The sequence below is a fragment of the Cyanidioschyzon merolae genome, chromosome 8, assembly GCF_000091205.1.
Source record: "Cyanidioschyzon merolae strain 10D DNA, chromosome 8, complete genome".
NCBI lineage: Eukaryota > Rhodophyta > Bangiophyceae > Cyanidiales > Cyanidiaceae > Cyanidioschyzon > Cyanidioschyzon merolae.
Window position 1 is genome coordinate 196,534 of NC_010134.1, and position 18,831 is coordinate 215,364.

At 56.2% G+C, this 18,831-nt stretch overlaps 7 protein-coding genes and 3 non-coding genes across 10 annotated transcripts, besides 1 other annotated feature; 5 read left to right on the forward strand and 5 right to left on the reverse strand.

Annotated features, from left to right (window-relative positions):
- Positions 1-74: 74 nt before the first annotated feature.
- On the reverse strand, positions 75-2,519 carry CYME_CMH074C (ubiquitin-specific protease UBP15; the record flags this gene model as incomplete). The annotated part of the gene is made up of 1 exon (XM_005535996.1): positions 75-2,519. One exon carries the CDS (start codon positions 2,517-2,519, stop codon positions 75-77), a length of 2,445 nt encoding a protein of 814 aa, XP_005536053.1.
- A 745-nt stretch (positions 2,520-3,264) lies between these two features.
- Positions 3,265-4,356, forward strand: CYME_CMH075C (similar to mitochondrial carrier protein; the record flags this gene model as incomplete). Its single annotated transcript, XM_005535997.1, has 1 exon — positions 3,265-4,356. One exon carries the CDS (start codon positions 3,265-3,267, stop codon positions 4,354-4,356), a length of 1,092 nt encoding a protein of 363 aa, XP_005536054.1.
- A 479-nt stretch (positions 4,357-4,835) lies between these two features.
- CYME_CMH076C (similar to FKBP-type peptidyl-prolyl cis-trans isomerase) lies at positions 4,836-5,339 on the reverse strand (the record flags this gene model as incomplete). Its single annotated transcript, XM_005535998.1, has 1 exon — positions 4,836-5,339. One exon carries the CDS (start codon positions 5,337-5,339, stop codon positions 4,836-4,838), a length of 504 nt encoding a protein of 167 aa, XP_005536055.1.
- Positions 5,340-5,549: 210 nt separating this feature from the next.
- On the forward strand, positions 5,550-7,385 carry CYME_CMH077T. The gene has a single exon (XR_002461298.1). It is a non-coding gene; the product is annotated as a hypothetical transcript (transcript).
- On the reverse strand, positions 6,871-7,824 carry CYME_CMH078C (hypothetical protein, conserved; the record flags this gene model as incomplete). Its single annotated transcript, XM_005535999.1, has 1 exon — positions 6,871-7,824. One exon carries the CDS (start codon positions 7,822-7,824, stop codon positions 6,871-6,873), a length of 954 nt encoding a protein of 317 aa, XP_005536056.1.
- Positions 7,825-7,894: 70 nt separating this feature from the next.
- Positions 7,895-9,565, forward strand: CYME_CMH079T. The gene has a single exon (XR_002461299.1). It is a non-coding gene; the product is annotated as a hypothetical transcript (transcript).
- Positions 9,566-9,794: 229 nt separating this feature from the next.
- On the reverse strand, positions 9,795-11,375 carry CYME_CMH080C (hypothetical protein; the record flags this gene model as incomplete). The annotated part of the gene is made up of 1 exon (XM_005536000.1): positions 9,795-11,375. One exon carries the CDS (start codon positions 11,373-11,375, stop codon positions 9,795-9,797), a length of 1,581 nt encoding a protein of 526 aa, XP_005536057.1.
- Positions 10,881-12,454: a sequence feature (possible transcribed region).
- Positions 12,455-13,441: 987 nt separating this feature from the next.
- On the forward strand, positions 13,442-15,619 carry CYME_CMH082C (DNA polymerase epsilon, subunit B; the record flags this gene model as incomplete). Its single annotated transcript, XM_005536001.1, has 1 exon — positions 13,442-15,619. The coding sequence occupies one exon, from the start codon at positions 13,442-13,444 to the stop codon at positions 15,617-15,619; it is 2,178 nt and encodes a 725-aa protein (XP_005536058.1).
- A 1,183-nt stretch (positions 15,620-16,802) lies between these two features.
- On the forward strand, positions 16,803-17,471 carry CYME_CMH083C (similar to mutator MutT protein; the record flags this gene model as incomplete). The annotated part of the gene is made up of 1 exon (XM_005536002.1): positions 16,803-17,471. One exon carries the CDS (start codon positions 16,803-16,805, stop codon positions 17,469-17,471), a length of 669 nt encoding a protein of 222 aa, XP_005536059.1.
- A 682-nt stretch (positions 17,472-18,153) lies between these two features.
- CYME_CMH084R lies at positions 18,154-18,288 on the reverse strand. The gene is made up of 2 exons: positions 18,224-18,288; positions 18,154-18,189 (listed from the first exon to the last, which is right to left on the reverse strand). It is a non-coding gene; the product is annotated as a tRNA-Phe (tRNA).
- Between the last annotated feature and the right edge of the window lie 543 nt (positions 18,289-18,831).

Consider the following 18,831-nt stretch of genomic DNA (forward strand, 5'->3'; position numbering starts at 1 on the left):
CGACCAGTGCCGGTGATCCAGGCGCGGCGTTCAATGACGATGATGAGACGATGATGATGGCGAAGCGATCCGTCCTAGAGCGACGATGCTGGTGCCGTGTCTCGATGACCGTTGGGTTGTTCTCGGTCGAGTCGGCGTTGGTAGAAGAGAATATATGCAGAGGGCGATACAATGCGTTTCGCGACCTCCTCTGGATCTTCGGGAAGCGCAGAGACGTAGGCATCATCGAAGTAGAACCAACGTGAACACGAAGCCCGATAGCAAGACGCCGTGTAGTGGCCGCTACCAAGGCCGCCCATGTGATGGCTCACCGCATACAGGTCGTAGACGACGCGGTTGCCCGCAAAATCCAGCTCCAAATTGCGGAGCGGAAACTCTACGAGCACATCGAGTTTGTCCCGGAACCATGACGTGTACTGGAAACGCTTCAAATGAATGATAAGAATCGATGGTGCTCGATAGAGCGACAGCTGCTTCCAGGCGCGTTGGTGCTTCTTGCACCGCGGACAATACCACAGATTGTCGTCATCGAGTTGCTCGGTTTCACTCCACAGATGGAGACACTGGTGGAGATCGATGGCGCCGTTCGAGTTCCGCCGATTGCCTCCGTTCGATTCACTGGCAGGGTTCAGTGCCAGAAAGCGATCGACCTGGGCAGCGTCTTCTGCGCGATGCCACTCCAGCTCGAACAAGAGCGCGCTATGCGGTGTGTGCGTTCGCGGACGAAGCGTATAGGCGTCAGCGTCGAGTTGCGGGAGTGCGCCTCGTAAACGCTCGTTGATCGACTTGCAGACTGAACGTTCATCGAGCGCATCCTGGGGTAGCGTGAACAGCAGGGGAATGCCAACGGGATCCCGATTCGGGCTGTACTGGTGTACTTCAACGAGTTTGGCGTCAGCGCCTGGGATCGCACCATTACCACACGCGGTTGCTCGCACCGCTTCCGGAATGGCGCTGAGAAGGCCTTTGCTTCCGCTCTGTGATCGCGTTCCGCGGCCCTCAAGCTGGGCCAAGGCGTCAGGGTCCTCAACTTGGATCGCTGCCAACTCCTCGACATCGCTCGCTTTCTCGATGCGTCTGCGGGCGGCTACGAGGCAACTCGTATCGAGGGCCAGACTCGCAGCCCCGCAATCCACCACAGCTATATCATCAGCATCGATGCCGGCTACTTGCTGGAGTCGCTCTTTGAGCATGCGAATATTCGCCCGCCGTGGGATGCGCAAATCCAAACACTGTGGTGGCTTTCGATTCTGCATGTCGTCTAGAGTCCACAGTCGAATGGTGACCAGGCGTTCGCGTCGTCCTGGCAGTGGCAATGACAGATACATGAAGGGATCGTGTGTTACGCTGATTTTGTCGCATTCGGGACACTGCACTCGAGAGCGGTACTGGCCGTGGAACAAATCGACGATAACCGAGTCATTTCGCGCCTTGTGATATCGCCATGCTTCATCCGGTGGAACGTCTTGGTCGGGATCCAGCGGTATGTACGGTTTTCGCCGTACTCGATTAAGGTCTTCGTGCAGACCGTCTAGCAGGAAAGTTATCCATTCTTGCGCATCGTGCTGGCCGTATCCCGAGAACTGGGGTGCATATCGAGAGACCTGGTACTTGAAGCGCCGCGGCGCCACCGTTCCCTGGCTCGTCGACCATAACTGGCGTACGAGCGCCGCGAACTCCTCCGCCAGCACACCGCCCGTTCCCAGTGGGTTGCTGCGGTTGAGATCCTTTCGATATTCGCCGGAGAGAAAGAACTCAGCCAACGGCACTGTAGATGCCAAGCACTGAATAGCCGAATTCATGAAGCATGTGTTTCCCAGGTTACTGAGGCCAACAAGGCCTGTCGCCCGAGTTGCAGCGATCGCGTTTGTCTCTGTGGAGAGTTTTCGTACCCTCGCCCGTCGAAGACTCTCTTCACTCGAATACAATTCCGTATTATCCGTGATCATCGCATCGCGTACGGTGCCAGTAGCAGGTAGCGGCTCGGCGGAGTCCGCTAAGAAGAGCGGACCAGCGTGGAGACTCTGGATATCTGCCTCCTGGGAGATAAACCGCTCTTCGCCGTCGACTAGGACACGCAGTGGGCGAACTTCAACAAGACCGTTGCTCATCAGAGGCAGCGGGTCTGGAAGCGGTGCGTCTGTGCCGTATTCCTCGGCGAGTTGCCGGTACTCGGAGTCCGGAATCAGTATAAAGTCCTCGTATTCAACGAGACCCGCGCGCAGGAGCTGGGGCCGCTGTGGATCCGTTAGTGTTGAAATAGGCATCGCCTCCGGGTGTTCAACACGCTGTTGGACCTGCTCACGGTACCAAGTCGCTGGTACAGCCCCGTAATAGCGCGTTGGTGCAGCGCCGTTGTGCTTGGGGCCGGCGGGCTCCGCCTCGGTAGGCGCCTCGTGCGTGCAGCCGCCGTCACCAACAGGGGAAGCGCGCACTGCCCCGTTCAAGTCCGTTGCACTTTCCTGACGTGCTGCACTCGCATTTGGTCGCTTGCTTTCCGGTTCCTGATAAAGTGTCATACTTCAGTACGCAGTTTATCACACCCGTGTGTGTCTGCAACGTCGAGCAACACAGCGTTCGCTGAGACGGCTACGCAAGCGCCCCGCGACTGGAGGAGTCCCTCTGCCAACGCAGGCGGCTCGTACGCGTGGCGTGTCGTCTGGGGCGGCAGCGGCTTCGCGAAACGCGCGTCGATGCCCTGTTGCCGCCGCGCTACACAGCGCGTCCGCACAAGCGATCTGCGGCAGCGGCCTGCGGAGCGCGGGTGCTGATCAGCGAATCGTCCAATGGATCTCTATGTCCACTTATAACAAACATGTATAGATACGTTCTACGTTAGACAACTTGTTAAGCGGATGCTGCCGTGGGCTTCCCTGTCCGTCTAGCACCATAATATACATTTATATTCTATATTGTATAGTTGTTTTAGAGCGTTCATGCCTGGATGGAGCATGCGCCTCGGTGTCGCGGCGTGCGGGCAACAGCGCGCGCCCGCTGCCTGTGGCAGCCTGCGCACAGATGGCAGCTGCAGCCACGGCCGCAGGTATGCGCCACCATGGACCGGTCGGTACGCTATACCGTACACGTTGACGCGCAAGCGATATACGGTGCAGGTGCGAAAAGCGTATTGCACCTGCACGAAGGGAGCTTGGCTACGGTTCCATTCAGGTGGTCGGGCTGGTTCGGTAGTGGGCGCGGACTGACGTCTGAGGATAGGTTCTCCTGTTGCTGCGTCGGTTGTCCAAAAGGGAACGCGCCTGTGCTATGAGCTCGGCAGACTCCCGAGAGCATAAGCGGCTTGCCAACTTTTTGGCTGGTGCACTGTCGGGGCTAACGACCACGTTGGCGCTTCAACCGCTAGATGTCGTGAAGACGCGCATGCAACAGACGATGCTGTTCTCGAAGACCGTCGGGCTGCTGGACGAGAGCCGCGTTCGGTTCGATCCGAACCGCGCCCAGCTGCGGAAGCCGCCTTTTCGCCCAGGCAAGGCCTGGCGAGCTGCCCGCAGTGTCGTTGAAGAAAACGGTTTACTGGGTCTTTGGCGGGGCACAACGCCTACAATCCTGCGGAACATGATGGGCGTAGGCGTTTACTTTGTGACGCTAAACCAGCTCGCTACTCGCCTACGAGGCTCGGATCCGGAGCTTGCCCCACAATATGCGCTCCTGGCCGGTGCAACTGCCCGCTCCGTTTCCGCGACGCTGCTTTGCCCGCTGACCGTCATCAAGGCGCGATTCGAAGCTGCCGGGCCGCGCGAGTACCGACATGTGTTTGATGCTCTCTACAAGATCGGTCGCTACGAGGGTATTCGGGGACTGTTCTCGGGGCTTTTGCCAACGGTTCTACGCGACGCCCCGTACTCGGCGCTTTATGTATTCATTTACTTGCGAACTCGCGATCGCGCCCAGGAACTCGCTCCCAATGTGAACAGCATGGTGATTAGTTTCACTTCGGGGTTTGTTGGTGGCGGCCTCAGCACGCTTCTGACTCAACCACAAGACGTTGTGAAAACTCGAATGCAGCTCGCTCGACATGTCGAACTAGAGCGCGATCAGTACGCAACGGTACGAATGGCCATTAGACGCATCTGGCGCGAGGAAGGCATGTTCGGGTTTTTCCGAGGAGCATCGCCGCGAATACTAAAACGTTGCCTGGGATCCGCCATTACGTGGATGATATACGAAGAGGTCGTCGTGGTGATCGACAGGTTGCTCGGGGCAGCGATTCCGGCGCCGGGAACATCGCCCGCTGCATTAGGTACGAGTGCGGACACCAAGACACGGCATGGTGGCACACGCCAGACTGCCGCTGCCGCCGCCGCCGTTGTTGGCTCGCCAGGTGCTTCGCAACGATGACTGGCGAATCGTCCGTATCCAAAAACGTTGCAAACCTCCTTGATTCTACCAGGATGGGACGTGCACGCCCCAAGTTTGTGATTTGAAAGGAAATCAAAGCTCTGTGTACATATATGAATAGGAAATAGACCCACTCTCGATCGCTCCGACAGGCAACTCTTTCCCAGAGACCATTCATAGGTGCGAATCGGATGTCCCTGTCGCAGCAATACCCCAAATACGTGGCATCCGCGGAACGAAAGCTGGGCGCTGTTCGAGCGATACGCAGCGTAGAGCGACCCGCTTACGGAATTATCGATACACGGATTCCTGCTCGATGCGGATAACTGGTTCACGTTTCTGCACAATTCCGTGCCTATGCGCTTGTTACACGATGCAATATGATCGCGACAAACGCACGGCTACGTGCAACATATCAGCCGCAGAGGGATTCTCATGAATCGCTTCCACTTCCACACCCGAGTCCAGCGAGCGTTCGTCTACGTACTGGGCACGAAGTCGAGCAGTTCGACCTCGAACTCGAGTGCTGCCGACGGAGGAATCACGCCGGGTATCCCGCGCTCGCCATACGCCTCACTGGGATCGCAGTAAATCCGAGCAAGTTCGCCTCTATGCATGGAACTTATCGCGCGATCCCAGCAGGGAATCACTTGACCGATTCCGAGTTCGAAGGTAAAAGGCTTCCCTCGTTTGTATGAAGAGTCAAACTCCCGACCGGTATTGACAATAAAGCCGCGATAGTGCACAGTAACGATGCTATTCGCGGCGGGCTGCGAGCTCCTCGGGTCGCTGCCGGCGGCAGGTTCACCGGGTCGTAAAACCCGCTTTCGAACTCGTCTCGAAACGATCACGAAGTTGGTCACTCGGTTGAGTAGAATGATGAAACACACAACGACAAGGACCACGCGTACGGTGTTTGCTCGCGTCCAGAAGCGGTTTGCAGTGCGCGCGGCGCTGGACGTGCCCCGCACAACCGAGGCCATCAGTGGAGGCGAATGAACTGGAACACGTCTCCTTCGCGACTGTTGAAGCTGTACTTATAGCAAAGCTTAGATGTTACGGATATATCTATGAAAATCGTTCTCTCGTACTTGTTCTTTTTCTAGTTGAACACGGGGCACGCTTTCTGCAGTGGCAGATTCGCCTGGAGTCGTTGGTAGCGAACAACGCGGCGCGAGCGCAATGGTGTTTGCATTCGGATGCACTCGGAAGGATGGACAAGCCGGTGCAGGTGAGGTGTTTCTGGGCTACGACCTTGGCGTACTCTCGCTGAGCGTTTTCCAGTGGTCGCAGTATGCGCTTCCGTGCCGACATTGGGAGCTTACGCTCGAGATTGTTTCATGTGAGACCTGTTATTCCCGCTGGGCAGAGCGTTCGCACGACAGTCGCATCCAACGTGACACATCGAGCAGACGCCCCTGCACACGAGGGTACTTTATAGTCGTTCTGTCTCCGCGCGGTGCGCACAGCAAGCACTCGGCATTCAGAGGGTCGTACGAACGGACCACGACCCCCAAAGGCAAGTCTGGGTGACGGCTGCTGGCCCGCTGAGCTCTAGCGCTGGTTGATGCCTGCTTTCCTAGATGTCGATAGCTGACGCGCACTCGATGCTCCCTGCATAGATATAACGAGCCTGCACATTGAAGACTCCAAGGTAGCTCAGCGCTGGTGATAATGGAATTGGTCCTGATAATATGCCTCTTGTCTGGAGGCGTGCGTCGTACAACTCGTCTATGGAATGCACGCATATCTGGATCGGTCTCTTTCATGGTGTTTACATCTGTCCACAATGGACGCTATACGATGCCACGTGCGCTGCGCTTATCGAATCCATAACTCCACACGAATTCTGGGGTGCTTGCCTGCCTGCCTGCTGCCGGTAACCAGGGAGCAGTCCTCCGTTTCTCTGCGGACGATTCCGGAGTTCACGCGCTCCGGTCCACGATGTCCATCTAAAATCGCGGCTCGATGGATCCAGCAATGTTGTGGGTACCGAGCCTGTCGAGGGCGTTCGTCGCGGTGACGGATACGACAACGCAGTTTCCGTGTGGAGACGGCATCGCCGACGACGACGACGACGCCATATGGGCATGCGGCACCTCTAGTTGTATGCGCTGCCGTCATTCCACCCAGACAGCTAGGTGCATTTCTGCATAGGAACGTTGCGTGCTCGTTTCAAACCGTGGTGCATTACGCGCGGACGCTCCTCCCGATGCGATCAAAAAGGCTGTCGCATTCACGATACCTGCTGGATCTATGGTCAATCGGTGAGCGCGCTCTGCCCACCGGAATCGAACAGGTTCCTGCATGAACGATGCGTGGTGGACACGTCGCAAGCGGAACAGATCATGTGGATTAGTTTCCAGGGGTTCAATGCAGGTTTCAGTGGGCGCGTGGCCGTCCGTTCGCGCCCATGCCAAAGCGAGGAGCTGCTGGTGTCCCGTGCGCTCACGATGCAAGCCTCCACAAACGAGACGAAGCTTCACGGCGCGAAACGCATGTTTATATGGCCTGTTATCGCCAGAGGTCTGGAAACAGACGCTGTCGAGCTCGTTGCACATAGACGAGATCCTCGCCGGGGAAGCGTTCAAGGAACCATTCCGGAGTACGTGACGGGTCACCGAGTTGTCTCCTCCGGGTCGCTCGATAATAATGGCATTCATAGAGTTCGCGATTCTTTCGTCGATCAAAAATGGTGCTTCCCGACGGATACGGCGGCATAATGATATCGAGCATAGCGCACGGCTCTCGAACTGCAACGAGCTCGTGAATATTGCCTCCAGACCTGGGGTAAAGCGCCCAGGCGTCACCAGCTTCGCGCTCTGAGCGCTGAATTGTCGACTCTGCCCAGCCTCCATTGCAGTGCATCCATTCCAACTCTTCGTAGTTGGTGTAATGATCCGTCGCAAAATCAAACGCGCGCATAACAAGTGAGCCCCAGAGCACACGCGAGACGACCACCATTCCAAAGTGGTCATGCAGTGGCAAGTACGCTCCCTTCGGCAGGTAAAATACCCCGACGGAAAATAGATCAGACTGCTCGGCACCGAAGACGTACTGGATACGGCGAGTTGGCCACCTGCACTCCTCTGGCCAGCTGGCCTCCGGGAGCGACACGTCTTGGCTATGCTCCGCACCGTCCACAGCGCTAACTAGGTCCGATTCGGAAAGTTCGAACTGCGCAACGTCCACACTATTTACAACGGCCATGAGAGCGCTCACGTGCTGTCTAGCTTCGGCTTCGTACGCGTCGCTGAGAACGTGCGGCGTGCGCTGGCGTGCGTGTCGGAGCTCCAGCGCGACTCGCTGGACGCTCTCCACGAGCACTTCCGCATCGCGCCTATGACTCGTGCCTTTACTCGCAGTGCCGCCCATGTACGGCCCGCAGTGACGCGAGCGTATACGAGTGCTTCTCAAACGAAACACGCTCCGAAAGCGAGGCACGGCAACGCGTACCCAAGACAGCATACCACGAGCGTCAACGATGAACGTCGGTACGCGCAGGCCACGTGCGTCGTCGCAGTGCGAAGCGCCCGGCATGCGCTGCCACCGCGGCAAAGCTACGAGGTAGAGTGTTTCGGAGGGGTTCAGAAGGAGGACACCCATGTGGTCGTTTTTCTGCGGCAGTGAACACGTTGCCTAGTCTTCCGGAAAGTCTGAAGCCAACTGGAAAACGCTGCGTTGCTGCACTACTGCAGCGAGTCCTGTTTGAGAGCACGGGCCTGTGCTGGGTGTTGTTGTGGCTGCGCAAGGTGTCAGTGCCGGGTGTTGTTGTGTGATGCTTTCCGCGAAGAGGCGATGCAGAGCGCTGTAACTTGGGCTATTATGAGTCCAGAACCAGGGTCGTCACGCTAGAGCTTTCTTTGGAACAAGTCAGTTCCAAGATTGTACAGTATGATGTGCGGAACAGCGCTGCTGCGCGCGTTGTAACCTGTTCAACTTCTTTTCCAGAAACGCAGTGTTGAACGTGCGTGAAGAGTTTTGGGCTTCGATGAGCCTTGCTTGCGCTGCACTAGTTCTGGTGCTACGATTGAAACCGGACCGGGTACAATACTCTATGCCAAAGGCGGCTCGGAACCGAGACTTGACCACAGCATAGCGAGCCCTCGAGGCCTTTTGCGGGTACGCGCTTGCCGCTTCTTGCGGACCGGGCCAACGCAACGCTTGCACGTGCAAACGTACCGTTGTGTTTCGTGACGTGACGTCGTCGCAGGAAAGAAACTCGAATCCCAGACTCGGGTGCGTACCGTTTCGGCGATATGGATACGAGGGCGTGTAGTCTTTCAACCCGAGTGCGATTCACCCCCAGGTGCATGATTTCAAATGCTTTTTCGCGGTTTATAGCAGATGCGTTCCAAGTGCGTGCATTTTGAAGAAATAATTATCTAATGAAAAGGCATGGAGATGGAAGGCGGGGGATCCTAGAGGGCCGGTGTCATCGGGGGCCGGAAAAGTAACGAAAAGAAATCCACTTCTCGCCGGCCAACGAGCGACAAAGAGCAAGGAATGAAGAAGAAGAAAGAGAAGCGGCGCGAGAGACGGGAATGTATTGGTACACAGGGCACGAGGTCCCGGCATCCTTGTAATGGTGCGTTCCATCAGCGGCAAGAAACGGATGGAGTTCGTGAACCAAGACTTCAACGCAGTCATCAAAATCAGACGGTGTGCAGTGCTGAAGAGAAGAGACTCGAGGAACTGACGCAATCCAATTTTGCGGGGTTACCTTTCAGAGTCGAAGTGTACAACGAGAAACTCAAGCCGATAGCAGCCGGCCGGTCAAACAAGACTGGGAGGCGTCTGCGGGTGCGTATGTGTATATACCCTCCATGGTCGTGAAACGTTGTTCGTTTTAATGGTCACATATAGCATGCGACTCAACGGAATGCTGCGACGCAGAAACGACCTACCGACCTCAGTATCCATCATGCGTACTCTGCAAGCGTGGTCGGAACAGGTTCGTGGCGGGCCAGTCATGGACCATTGCATACGCTGCCACGAAGCTGAACGGGATACTGGACCCTTGTCGATGTATTCGACGACGACGTACGACTTGAAACTGTGATGATATTTGGTTTTACAAATGCCGCTGGTACATCCATGCCTGCGCACTTGAGCTTGTCTCTGCAATGTTCCCCGAATACCATCGCGCGCTTTAGATCATCAATACCTGTATTGCCAGAGATAAGCATATCGTATAAATTCGGATCATGTCTTCACATGGTTTGCATTGATTTCGATATCAACAGCTCGCACAGCGTGCCCCAGGCTGAGGCGTCGAGCGTCGCCTCGAGGTCGCGAGACGCTGCCAAGAGGTGCCGATGTGCCTTTGCGCAGCGTCTTCGCAGCGGGCCCAGCGCGTACCATACGTAACCGGCAACGCTGCACATGAATCCATGCCCTGCCACAGACCGATGAACACATGACCTGTTTAACGAATCTTAGCTGTTCGGCCAGGCAACTGGAATCCGCAGCCTCGCCAAAACCGCAGAATGATCCGAGAGCGAAAAGTCCTCTTCAGGAAAAATGCGGGTTCGTGCCGCCTCCGGCACCGTGTAGCGATAGATGCGCACCGCACCGTTTTCGTCGCCATGCGCTATAACGGGTCCCTGCCGCGGATCAAACAGCAAATAATCGATACACTTTCCGTCATCAGTGATGGGATGCATCCCGCTGTGGGCAAGGCTGACTAGGTCGACGACCTGGAGGGCAGCGCCTTGTCGCGGTGCGCTTCCAAAGCGCTGCATCAGCTCCCGATACCAACGACTTTCATGCGGATTCTCCGGCGAGATTCGGGCGTTGATGTTGAAATCGCCAGTGATGAGTACCGGCCCTGCGTCATCCGCGACCTTGCGTGCGATAAAGTCACGCATTTCCTCCGCTTGATGAAAGCGAATCTCGGCGTGGTAGGCCTCCGGTTCATAGCCCGGTCGATCACCTGCTTGCATGTGCGTGCTGAAGATATGCAAGTAGCGTGCATTGGTCTGGCTCTCGACCCGCTTCGCTTGAACTGTGCTTGAAGGAAACGCGGAGCGATTCCATTTGCGCGGGAAGTCGGCAGGCCAGTACACTGGCAACTCAATGCGCGCATAGAGCACGCCCTTACCAACCAGCGCGTCGATCGTGTGGTACACCACGTTTCGATAGTGAATATAGTCCCATGCAACGATCGGGAAACGGCTGAAGATGCTGACGCCTCCATCGACGAATTTCGGAGGTATGCCAAGGATCCGCTTTGGCAGATAGACATGGTGGCGCAGGCCGTATTCCTTGAGCGCCGCCTGCATGGCTGAACGGCGATTGCTGTAGGCATCAAAGAGCTCTTGGAAGCATATGATGTCGAAGGAGGCAAGCTCAGGGAGCAGAAGTTTGAGGCGCTCATCTTTCAAGTCGTCACCGCTGGAGCCGGACACACCTGGCGGCCGTACGCATATATTGTATGAGAGGAGGCGTACCGGCAGGCCCCGGCTACATACGTCATCCAACGCCGGGTCGGCGAAGAGGCGCGCTCTGTGCTGCCGCGCCACAGCGATGTATTCGCGGGTCCGGCGTCGATAGCTGTTCACCAACGTTGCTGCACCGAGCAGGAGCAATGCAAGGCCGAACGCCAGGGCAACAATATTCACCTTGGTCCGGTGAGTCTGCAAAAACCCTCTGCCACCACCAGTATTCGACAGGAAAAAATACGCAGCACCAGAGTCGAGAAACGCTTCGCTCGAGTCGCTATTCGCACGTGCTCCGAAGTACACAAGACCCAGGCTTGCGGCAGGTAGAGTTAACATAAGAACAGGAAACAGCTTGCGCACACTGACGCCAAGAAGTGTGGCCTTTCGCACCTGCTGGAACGAGAAGAACAAGGCCAGCAGCAGCTCAGAGATAACGGTGACGCCAAGTGCGAGCCAACAACCTCTTTGTGTTATCCACTTTCTCCACCAGGTGCTCCAACGTTCCACAGCATGAGACACAGCCGATGCTAATCCAATGCATACCTGAGTTGCATATGTACTCGCATCTGATTCCATCAGTTCTAGTTGGCTACAAAGGATATTACGGCTTAACGGAATCCATGGTTAACGCGGCTATCATGGTGTTCCGGAAGGTCGGCTCCGATCCAGAGCCGCAACCCGCGATCTGGACGGCGCGATTTGATCCGTTTTGTTCGCCGATCGTTGCGCGATCGTCAACGGTATCTGCACGCGTTTCAGATGCCGCGGGAATACCAGACCGCTGGCTCTATTCCGGCTTTGCGATCTTTTCGGAGCCTGTTCAGACTTATTGTCTCTATTTTCAAATTTAAGCGATAAGGGCTTACGGATTCAGATGCAGTTCTAGGATGCTGTGTCGTCGTTTCGGAGACGTTCGTTCGAGTCTCTCTGCCACTGCAACTCGTTACGTCAGTGGAATCAAGATGCTACGCGGCATTCCGGAATGTGCGTTCGTAAAATAACCGACAGCATGATGCCGTGCATGTGAGCAAGCTTCCGTGCTTCTTGTTGCTCCATGAAACACCGCCATGAACTCGTTCACATGGGTCATCGCAGCGATAACTTCCAGCAGGGCGTGCGTCGACGTTTTGCATGAAGCGACCAGAGACGCATCGAAGTTTCGTGACGTGGTATCCAGCGTGGATTCCCATTCCTCTACCAGTTCTATCATGGGCAACGTCGAGTTTCACAAATCCTCGGTCGAATTGAATGGAGCGTGCTTGCGCGTGCAGCTGGCACAGTGCTCGCCGAACAGATCGCCCAGAGGCGTCCCGTGATCACGGGGTACTCCAGCGGGCGCGGCAACGGAGCGGGGGCATCCACGGAATCCTTCCGTGCCCGTCGAGGGCATGGATCGACTGTTAGCACAGGCGTTCATGTGTCACAGGGCGGTGTTCAGAAGAGGAGATGCGGCGAACGCGTGATGACACCAGACCCCAGTCAAGCGCTGCGGATGCATATGGCGCACTGAGGCCGTCTACAACGGAGATGAATACAGCAGGCGTGGCGTGGATCGCAACTTGCTGCTTTGCACGAAATGCGTGAAAAATCACCCAAAGCAGCGGAATCGGGATTTGGACCATGCCATCGACACGCTGCGACTGTTGACATCGGAGCTGGAGGGTGGGGAGAGATCGGTGTATTTAAAGGCAGGGGAAAAGAGAAACAGAAAACAGGGGTCTCAGAACAGGCGCACAAAGGCTGATATTGATGGCCTCGCGAAGACGAGACACAACCTTAGTCGTACACAACCGAGTCAGAGGGTACGACCCTTTCTATTTCATCCTGCTATGTACATAGAACAGTGTCGATTCTTCAGCACCAGACCTGAATAGATTCGATTTAGCGTTGAGCGCGTCTAGTGACGGGCAACGCCTACCGTCCACGACACCAAGATTGCGTTTTACGATCTGGGACAGAGGTCCTGCGGACTAGACACGTCCGCAGGGCTCGTGCTGTGTGCGCCACCACGGCAGCGACTGCAGAGGCGGTGCAGGCGCAGTCCCAATGCAGCGCATCTCAGTCAGGCTGACCCCGCTGGAACGAGGGAGAGTGGCGTCTCCATCGTCGCCGGGATTTCTCCAGCATACCGCTCCGTGCAGCCAGCACGAGATCTGCATGCACCAACGGTTTGGTCCTAGGAAGAAGTCGAATTCTGCCCTTGAATGGTATCACTCACTCCAGAATCCGAAGGCTGCGATGTTTCGCAAAGCCGCAGTATCACCAGGGTATGACCGCGACGACGCGTAGCGTAGCGCAGCGAGCGCGCACGGCAGGCTCCTGTTCAAGGAGGCTGCAGGGTCCAGCGTACATATTCTCCTCAGAAACACTGCTCTACGGTTGAAGTAAGCAGAAACGTATTTGCAGCGATAAAATCTCTTCCAAATTCACCAGCAGCGTCTACGTACCTCAAAGAATCCGGTTCAAAATATCCATCTCATTGCTTGATAACATTCAAACGAAACTTTTTGATGCTCTTTGCACATGAGGCAACCTGTCGAAGCGCGTCGCAGATGCACACAGCCGGATCGACATATTACCGGAAGCGCTATTCCGCTTCGTGGCGCGAGAACAGAGCGGCTGGTTTGTGGACGTGGCTGCGGATGTCGGTGGACCCCCAGACGCGAGTTTTGGTCGATGAGCTTCATAGACTGGGATTTGTTGTAGAACCAGCTGCTGTTTACTTGCTGCAGGAACGATTTTGCTCTGATCTTGAGCTTAGTCTTCTGGATGAAGAGGAACGAGTCGCGGCACTAGCAAGCCTTGTGCAGCGCTTGCGGGAAACTGCACTCGAGCAGGGAACGCGAACAATATCCACGGAGGCAGTGGAGCGAACACTGAAACTGGGTTCAGGCGGCAGTTTCGGAACGGATCGGAGTGGGACTGGCGCTGGCATAACGAAACACGGGCGCGTGAACGTGGCGAACGGGTGGAAGCTCCATGTTACCCGAGAGTTGAAGGAAACAGACTTGCTGCAACTGCCGCCCATAGCCAAACGCAGGGAAGCGCTAGCGTTTCGATATCAGACGCTTTACAAAGATCTTGAGCGTTGTTTGCAGATATCTGCTCTACGTAGGGAAGGTACAACACAGGAGAGTCCCTGGCCAAGGCAAGTCGTTCCTGTTGGCGTTTTGCGATCTGCCCGTGCGAGCGAAAACCGCCTGCAGATCGTGATGGGCATGCTCAGTGCTCAGGGTGTGGATGAGTGGTTGCTCGAAGATCCGACTGGATCGATCGCTCTTCGGCTACATGGAGAACGTTCTGCTGTGGACGATTACCGGCTCTGTGGCACGAAATCGTGCTCGCTCGTGTGCGCAGGATGTATGCTCGTTGTAATTGGCGTTTACGACCCGATAGGAGATGCGATTGTCGTGCGCGAGCTTCGACAACCTCCGCTTTGTCCTGACTGGAGCATGAAGTTGCTGCCGCTGGAAGAGACTCCGGAATCATCAGCACCGCTGAGCCATGCGGGCGACCTGAGATTCACTGGGACCACAACTCTGGATGCTTCGCTGGACGCGCACGCCAGCGATTGCTCGGTCAGGTTGCCTCACCCAGAGTCACCGCAGGTAATGGATGCTTCTCGCGGGAATCTATTGGCCGCGAAGGATTTTCCTGAGGTACATGGCGACGTATCCGTGGCGCAGGAATTACAAGGCAATGTATCTCTTCCTCGAGCGGATCCTGAGAGCGAGGTCGAATCCCTGGACGACCCGGACGGCGAACTGCATATTCTGTTTGCGGCCGATTTGGCCCTTGATGACAGCACCTCGTACGCAAAGTGGCGAAAGCTGCTCAGGGAACTCTACCTACCGAACGAAGCCTCAACGATGCAGGGGACGAGCACACTGCCTCCGACCGATGAAGCGGCCGAACACCCTTCCAGGCCAGAGGCCTCCTTGCCTCACTGCATTTTTGTCCTTTGCGGGCCATTCCTAGGTTCAAAATGCATGTCGTGGCCGCCAGTCACGGAGCCTGCCCATGAAGATGCACCAACGGCTGGTGCTGTGCAAGGCGAGTCCTCGCTCACGCCGAACGAGCAAGCGTTGCTTCTGGCTTTGCGACGTTTTGGGAAGATGCTGGCAGCGTTCCGAGCCCCATTGCGGTCGTCTGGCTCTGAGTTCATTCTGATCCCAGCGGAGCGGGATATGGATTGCTTTGGTGAGGTGTTGCCGCGGCCGCCTCTGTCGAACCTCTTTGTGGAAACGTTGAGAGTGCATAGTGGACTCCGAACTGAGCAGATCCGCACGCTCTCGGATCCAGCACGATTCGATGTGCTGCGGGGAGAGCGCTGCCGCTACAGCGTCCTCGTCCACGCAACGGAACGCCTGTGTGAACGTCTAGCTGCAGAAGCACTTCCATGGCCAGCGGAACGTGAGCAGCGCAACTACGCTGCGGATATGCAGCAGTTCGCTTCCAATGTTTTCCGCACGATTCTTCACCAGCGTCATGTCGCCCCGTTGCCTGTATACAAGCAGCCTATATTTTGGACGTTTGACCGGCAATATTTATGGACGCTCACAGACCCTAACCGTTTTGTTGATTTTCTCGTGCTCGCCGACAATACGCTTCCGTTGTGCATGGAGACATATGCAGTTGGCGGCTTCGCATCTCTCGCGGGCGGTCTCGAACCCAGCATGGTTCTCTGCATTGCCCCGGGAAGCTTTTCACGTGATGGAACTGCAGTATGGATTCGGCTTACTGGTCAGGCGCAGCAGCGTATTCAGCCACGATCGCTGCATCTCGTTGCAGGGCAACAAGCAGAGCCGAGCGACCTGTAGGACGTTCCCGGCAAACGGTCCTGAACTGCAAGATGCAACGCATCAACGACGAGGCGGCGTTGAGCGCGCCAGCTCGGTTGGCGGAATAATCTGTCAAAGAGAGGTTGCTGCACTGGTCGGGCGCATGCATTTGCGCGATGATCTCTGATGATAAACATTTTGTTCGGCGAAGCGTACGGAATACAAGTTTCCTGACGATGATTAGGGGAGCGAAAATTTCGCTACTGCATGGTTCATACAGCTGAGACCCAGCATGGTCACCATTCAATACTTGTTTGCAGCATACCCATGTTGATCGTGGCATGCAGCAGGCTTTCATTACCGAAGCTGACTTTTCAACATACGAGTAGCCGCCCAAAAGTGACAGGTAGTCCCAGCAGCACGATGCTACGGAGCTCGTTGAGGATGCACTGCGAGCAAACCGCCCAGCAGCGCTCTTTTGCACGTACCGTAACTTGCAGGCGTATGCGATGACCAAAGTGATTTGGATGGCGTGCGTTGTTGCCTGACAAGAAGCTCGACTGTTCACGGAGGCGTCGCAGACCCGTCGTCGTTCACAAGATGTATGCACACGTACGAGCACAGTGTCCATCGCTATTCGATTTCTACGCATGCTGCTGAACAGGAATGCATGCATCCGAGCACACGCATCGATTCGTGCGTGCGTGCGTGCGTGCGTGCGTGCGTGCGTGCGTGCGTGCGTGCGTGCGTGCGTGCGTGCGTGCGTGCGCGGTTTCAAGCAGACTGCGACTTTTGCACGAACGACGAGTGAAGGTCGTTGTCGCATATGCTGTAAGCGTGTCTGCACGGTTCGGGAGTGGAATGCTGACAGACGCAGATTTATTGCGCTTAACGTTGCGGTTAGGTTTCTTCGTCTGGATCTGCGTCGTTCTTTACGTTTTTCTCGCGGTACCTCTTCCGTCAAAGCAAACAAGCGAGGCCAAGGGTCGTGCAGTGACTCTCGCAAGTGCGGCAGGCCCAGCGAGCTCGCGAGACAAGTCTGGGCGGCGCTGACGCTCCTGTTCTAGGTGAACGGTTACAGCATACTGAGCTAACGCTTGCTCTTTGATATACTAGGACGGATCAGTACTGTGTCCGAGGCGGTGCGGAGATAGGTCGACGAGTATCTGCAGACTCGCGTATCCACCGGAATACTCCTGAGACGGCCACAAAATATTTCGTCATGGTCTATCTGCGTTCGTTGAAAGTCCCAAGAGGATACGCGGCGGCCTTTATGGTGGCTGGACCATACGCAAGGTCGGGTTGCTGCTCCCGTGGGGCGTGCGTGCATCGTCGAACAACCGTACGAGGGTGCGAGACCAGTAGCGCGCCGCTGGCGCCTCGCGTTGCTGTATCCTCTGTGGTCTGGCAGCTGCCGGAGGCGGCCGCGCAGGCGTTTCAGGAGCGCAACTGGCAGGACTGTGCTTCTATTCTCGTGGAGACTCCCGTTCAGACTGCACAGTGCTTGTTAGTACAGCGCACGAAAGAGCCGGCAGCGAACCTTTGGTCTTTTCCCGGTGGCAGTTTGCACTTCGGCGAGTCAGTGCTCGACGGCATAGCTCGTGAGCTCTTTGAAGAGACTGGCCTCGCCCGGTCTGACGTCATGCTTGGATCAGAATACGAGGTGTATGAGTACATTGCACGTGAATGGCACTACATTATCTTGACTGCAGTTGGGCTGGCGCGCCACGGTGTAGAGCCTGTTGCCGGTGATGATGCTCGCCGAGCTTGCTGGGTGCCGCTTCGTGATCTGATGAATCCGAACTTTCCGAGTACAACACGCTGTCTGGAAACAGCGAGGAAGCTTTGGGACCGACTAAGAGTACATTCTACTTCAGCCCGACATAGTTAATTGGGGGAAGGTGCGTGGGATCGTCGAGACGTTTCGCTGGAAAGCGCCCATTTGGTCTGTATGAGGCGTTTGCGCACTGCTCGTCCGCCCATAACTCCGCCATGGCTTTCTCCAGTGAATCCTTTGACGCCAGCCTCCAAGCGCGGCCAAGTTAGAACGGGATAGCCTCCTGGTCCAATGGACAGGATTATCGCGGGACAATGCTCGACTGTCTCCGTGTTGTTCGTTTGCAGGAATGTAGGTGATCGAGGCAGACACCCAGTTGTGCTCGCTCTATTGGAAACAGAGGTTTCGATTACGTGCTCGGTTTCGCTCTGTCCAGAGCTGCGAAAGATCCACGACGGCCGCGGCTGCTATGGTGCGTACAGTGTCTGCGATCGTCAGAATACGTAAAAATCAGGGTGCGGAAAGATTGCTGGAAACGTTTTCTGGCGTCATAGCGCCTATGAGACCCCTTTTCCCTGGGAGTCGAGCGACAAGCGGTGGCGCGTTCCCTTGGCTGTCTATCGGACAAGGAAGATAGGTTGAAAGCAAGTCTCGAGCATGACGGTAAAGGGGACGTATATGTTCAAGTGCTCAAGAGCTTTCTCGGCTGTAAGGCTATAGCACTATTGCCACGTGCACGGTGGACTTTTAGCGGGTAGTGAAAGTAGGTGAAGCGACTTGGCTTCTGACAAAAGGTTGCCATCGCGCGGGATCGAACCGCGGACCTTTGCATCGCTCGACCGATTGCTGACGATCGTTGCGAGTGCCTTCAGTGCAACGCTTTCGGGCGAGCATCGAATGATGACTCCTCTCCCTGCTGAGCTACAATGGCAACATTCATGTGATATCGATTGCATAAATTGGATATAAAGGCTTGTTGGCGTCCGCTCCCACGCGCAGTTGGACAATCATGACTTTAGCGTATATTTATGTATTAAACGGACACACTTCTCTGCATTCCGTTTTGCGGCTCTCCGCATGGGTGTCGATCACGGCTAGGCGAGCCCATTCCGAGCAACTAGGCGTCAATCGCTGGCGCTGCGACCCACGGACTGATAGGACGCGCTTTAGACAGAATGGCCCATTGTCTTGCTCCTAGCGCGCTGCGTGCCGCGTCTCCATACGCGTCGGACTCGTCGCGGCAACGTTGCGAAGACCCGTCGCCTCCGCGGCTGTTCGTTTTGTACACGGCAGAGCGGCGACTCGGTCCTGGACCATGCGCGTGATGCCTGTCGTCGCCCCGCAAAACGGCTGTCTCTCTAAGCGCTACACGTTTGCGCATTGTTTGCGTGTCGGCATGACGCGCAACTGGCAGAACAGCGCCGTATAGCACTCGCACAGACGCGAGCGTGGACAGAAAAGCAGGTACAGGCAT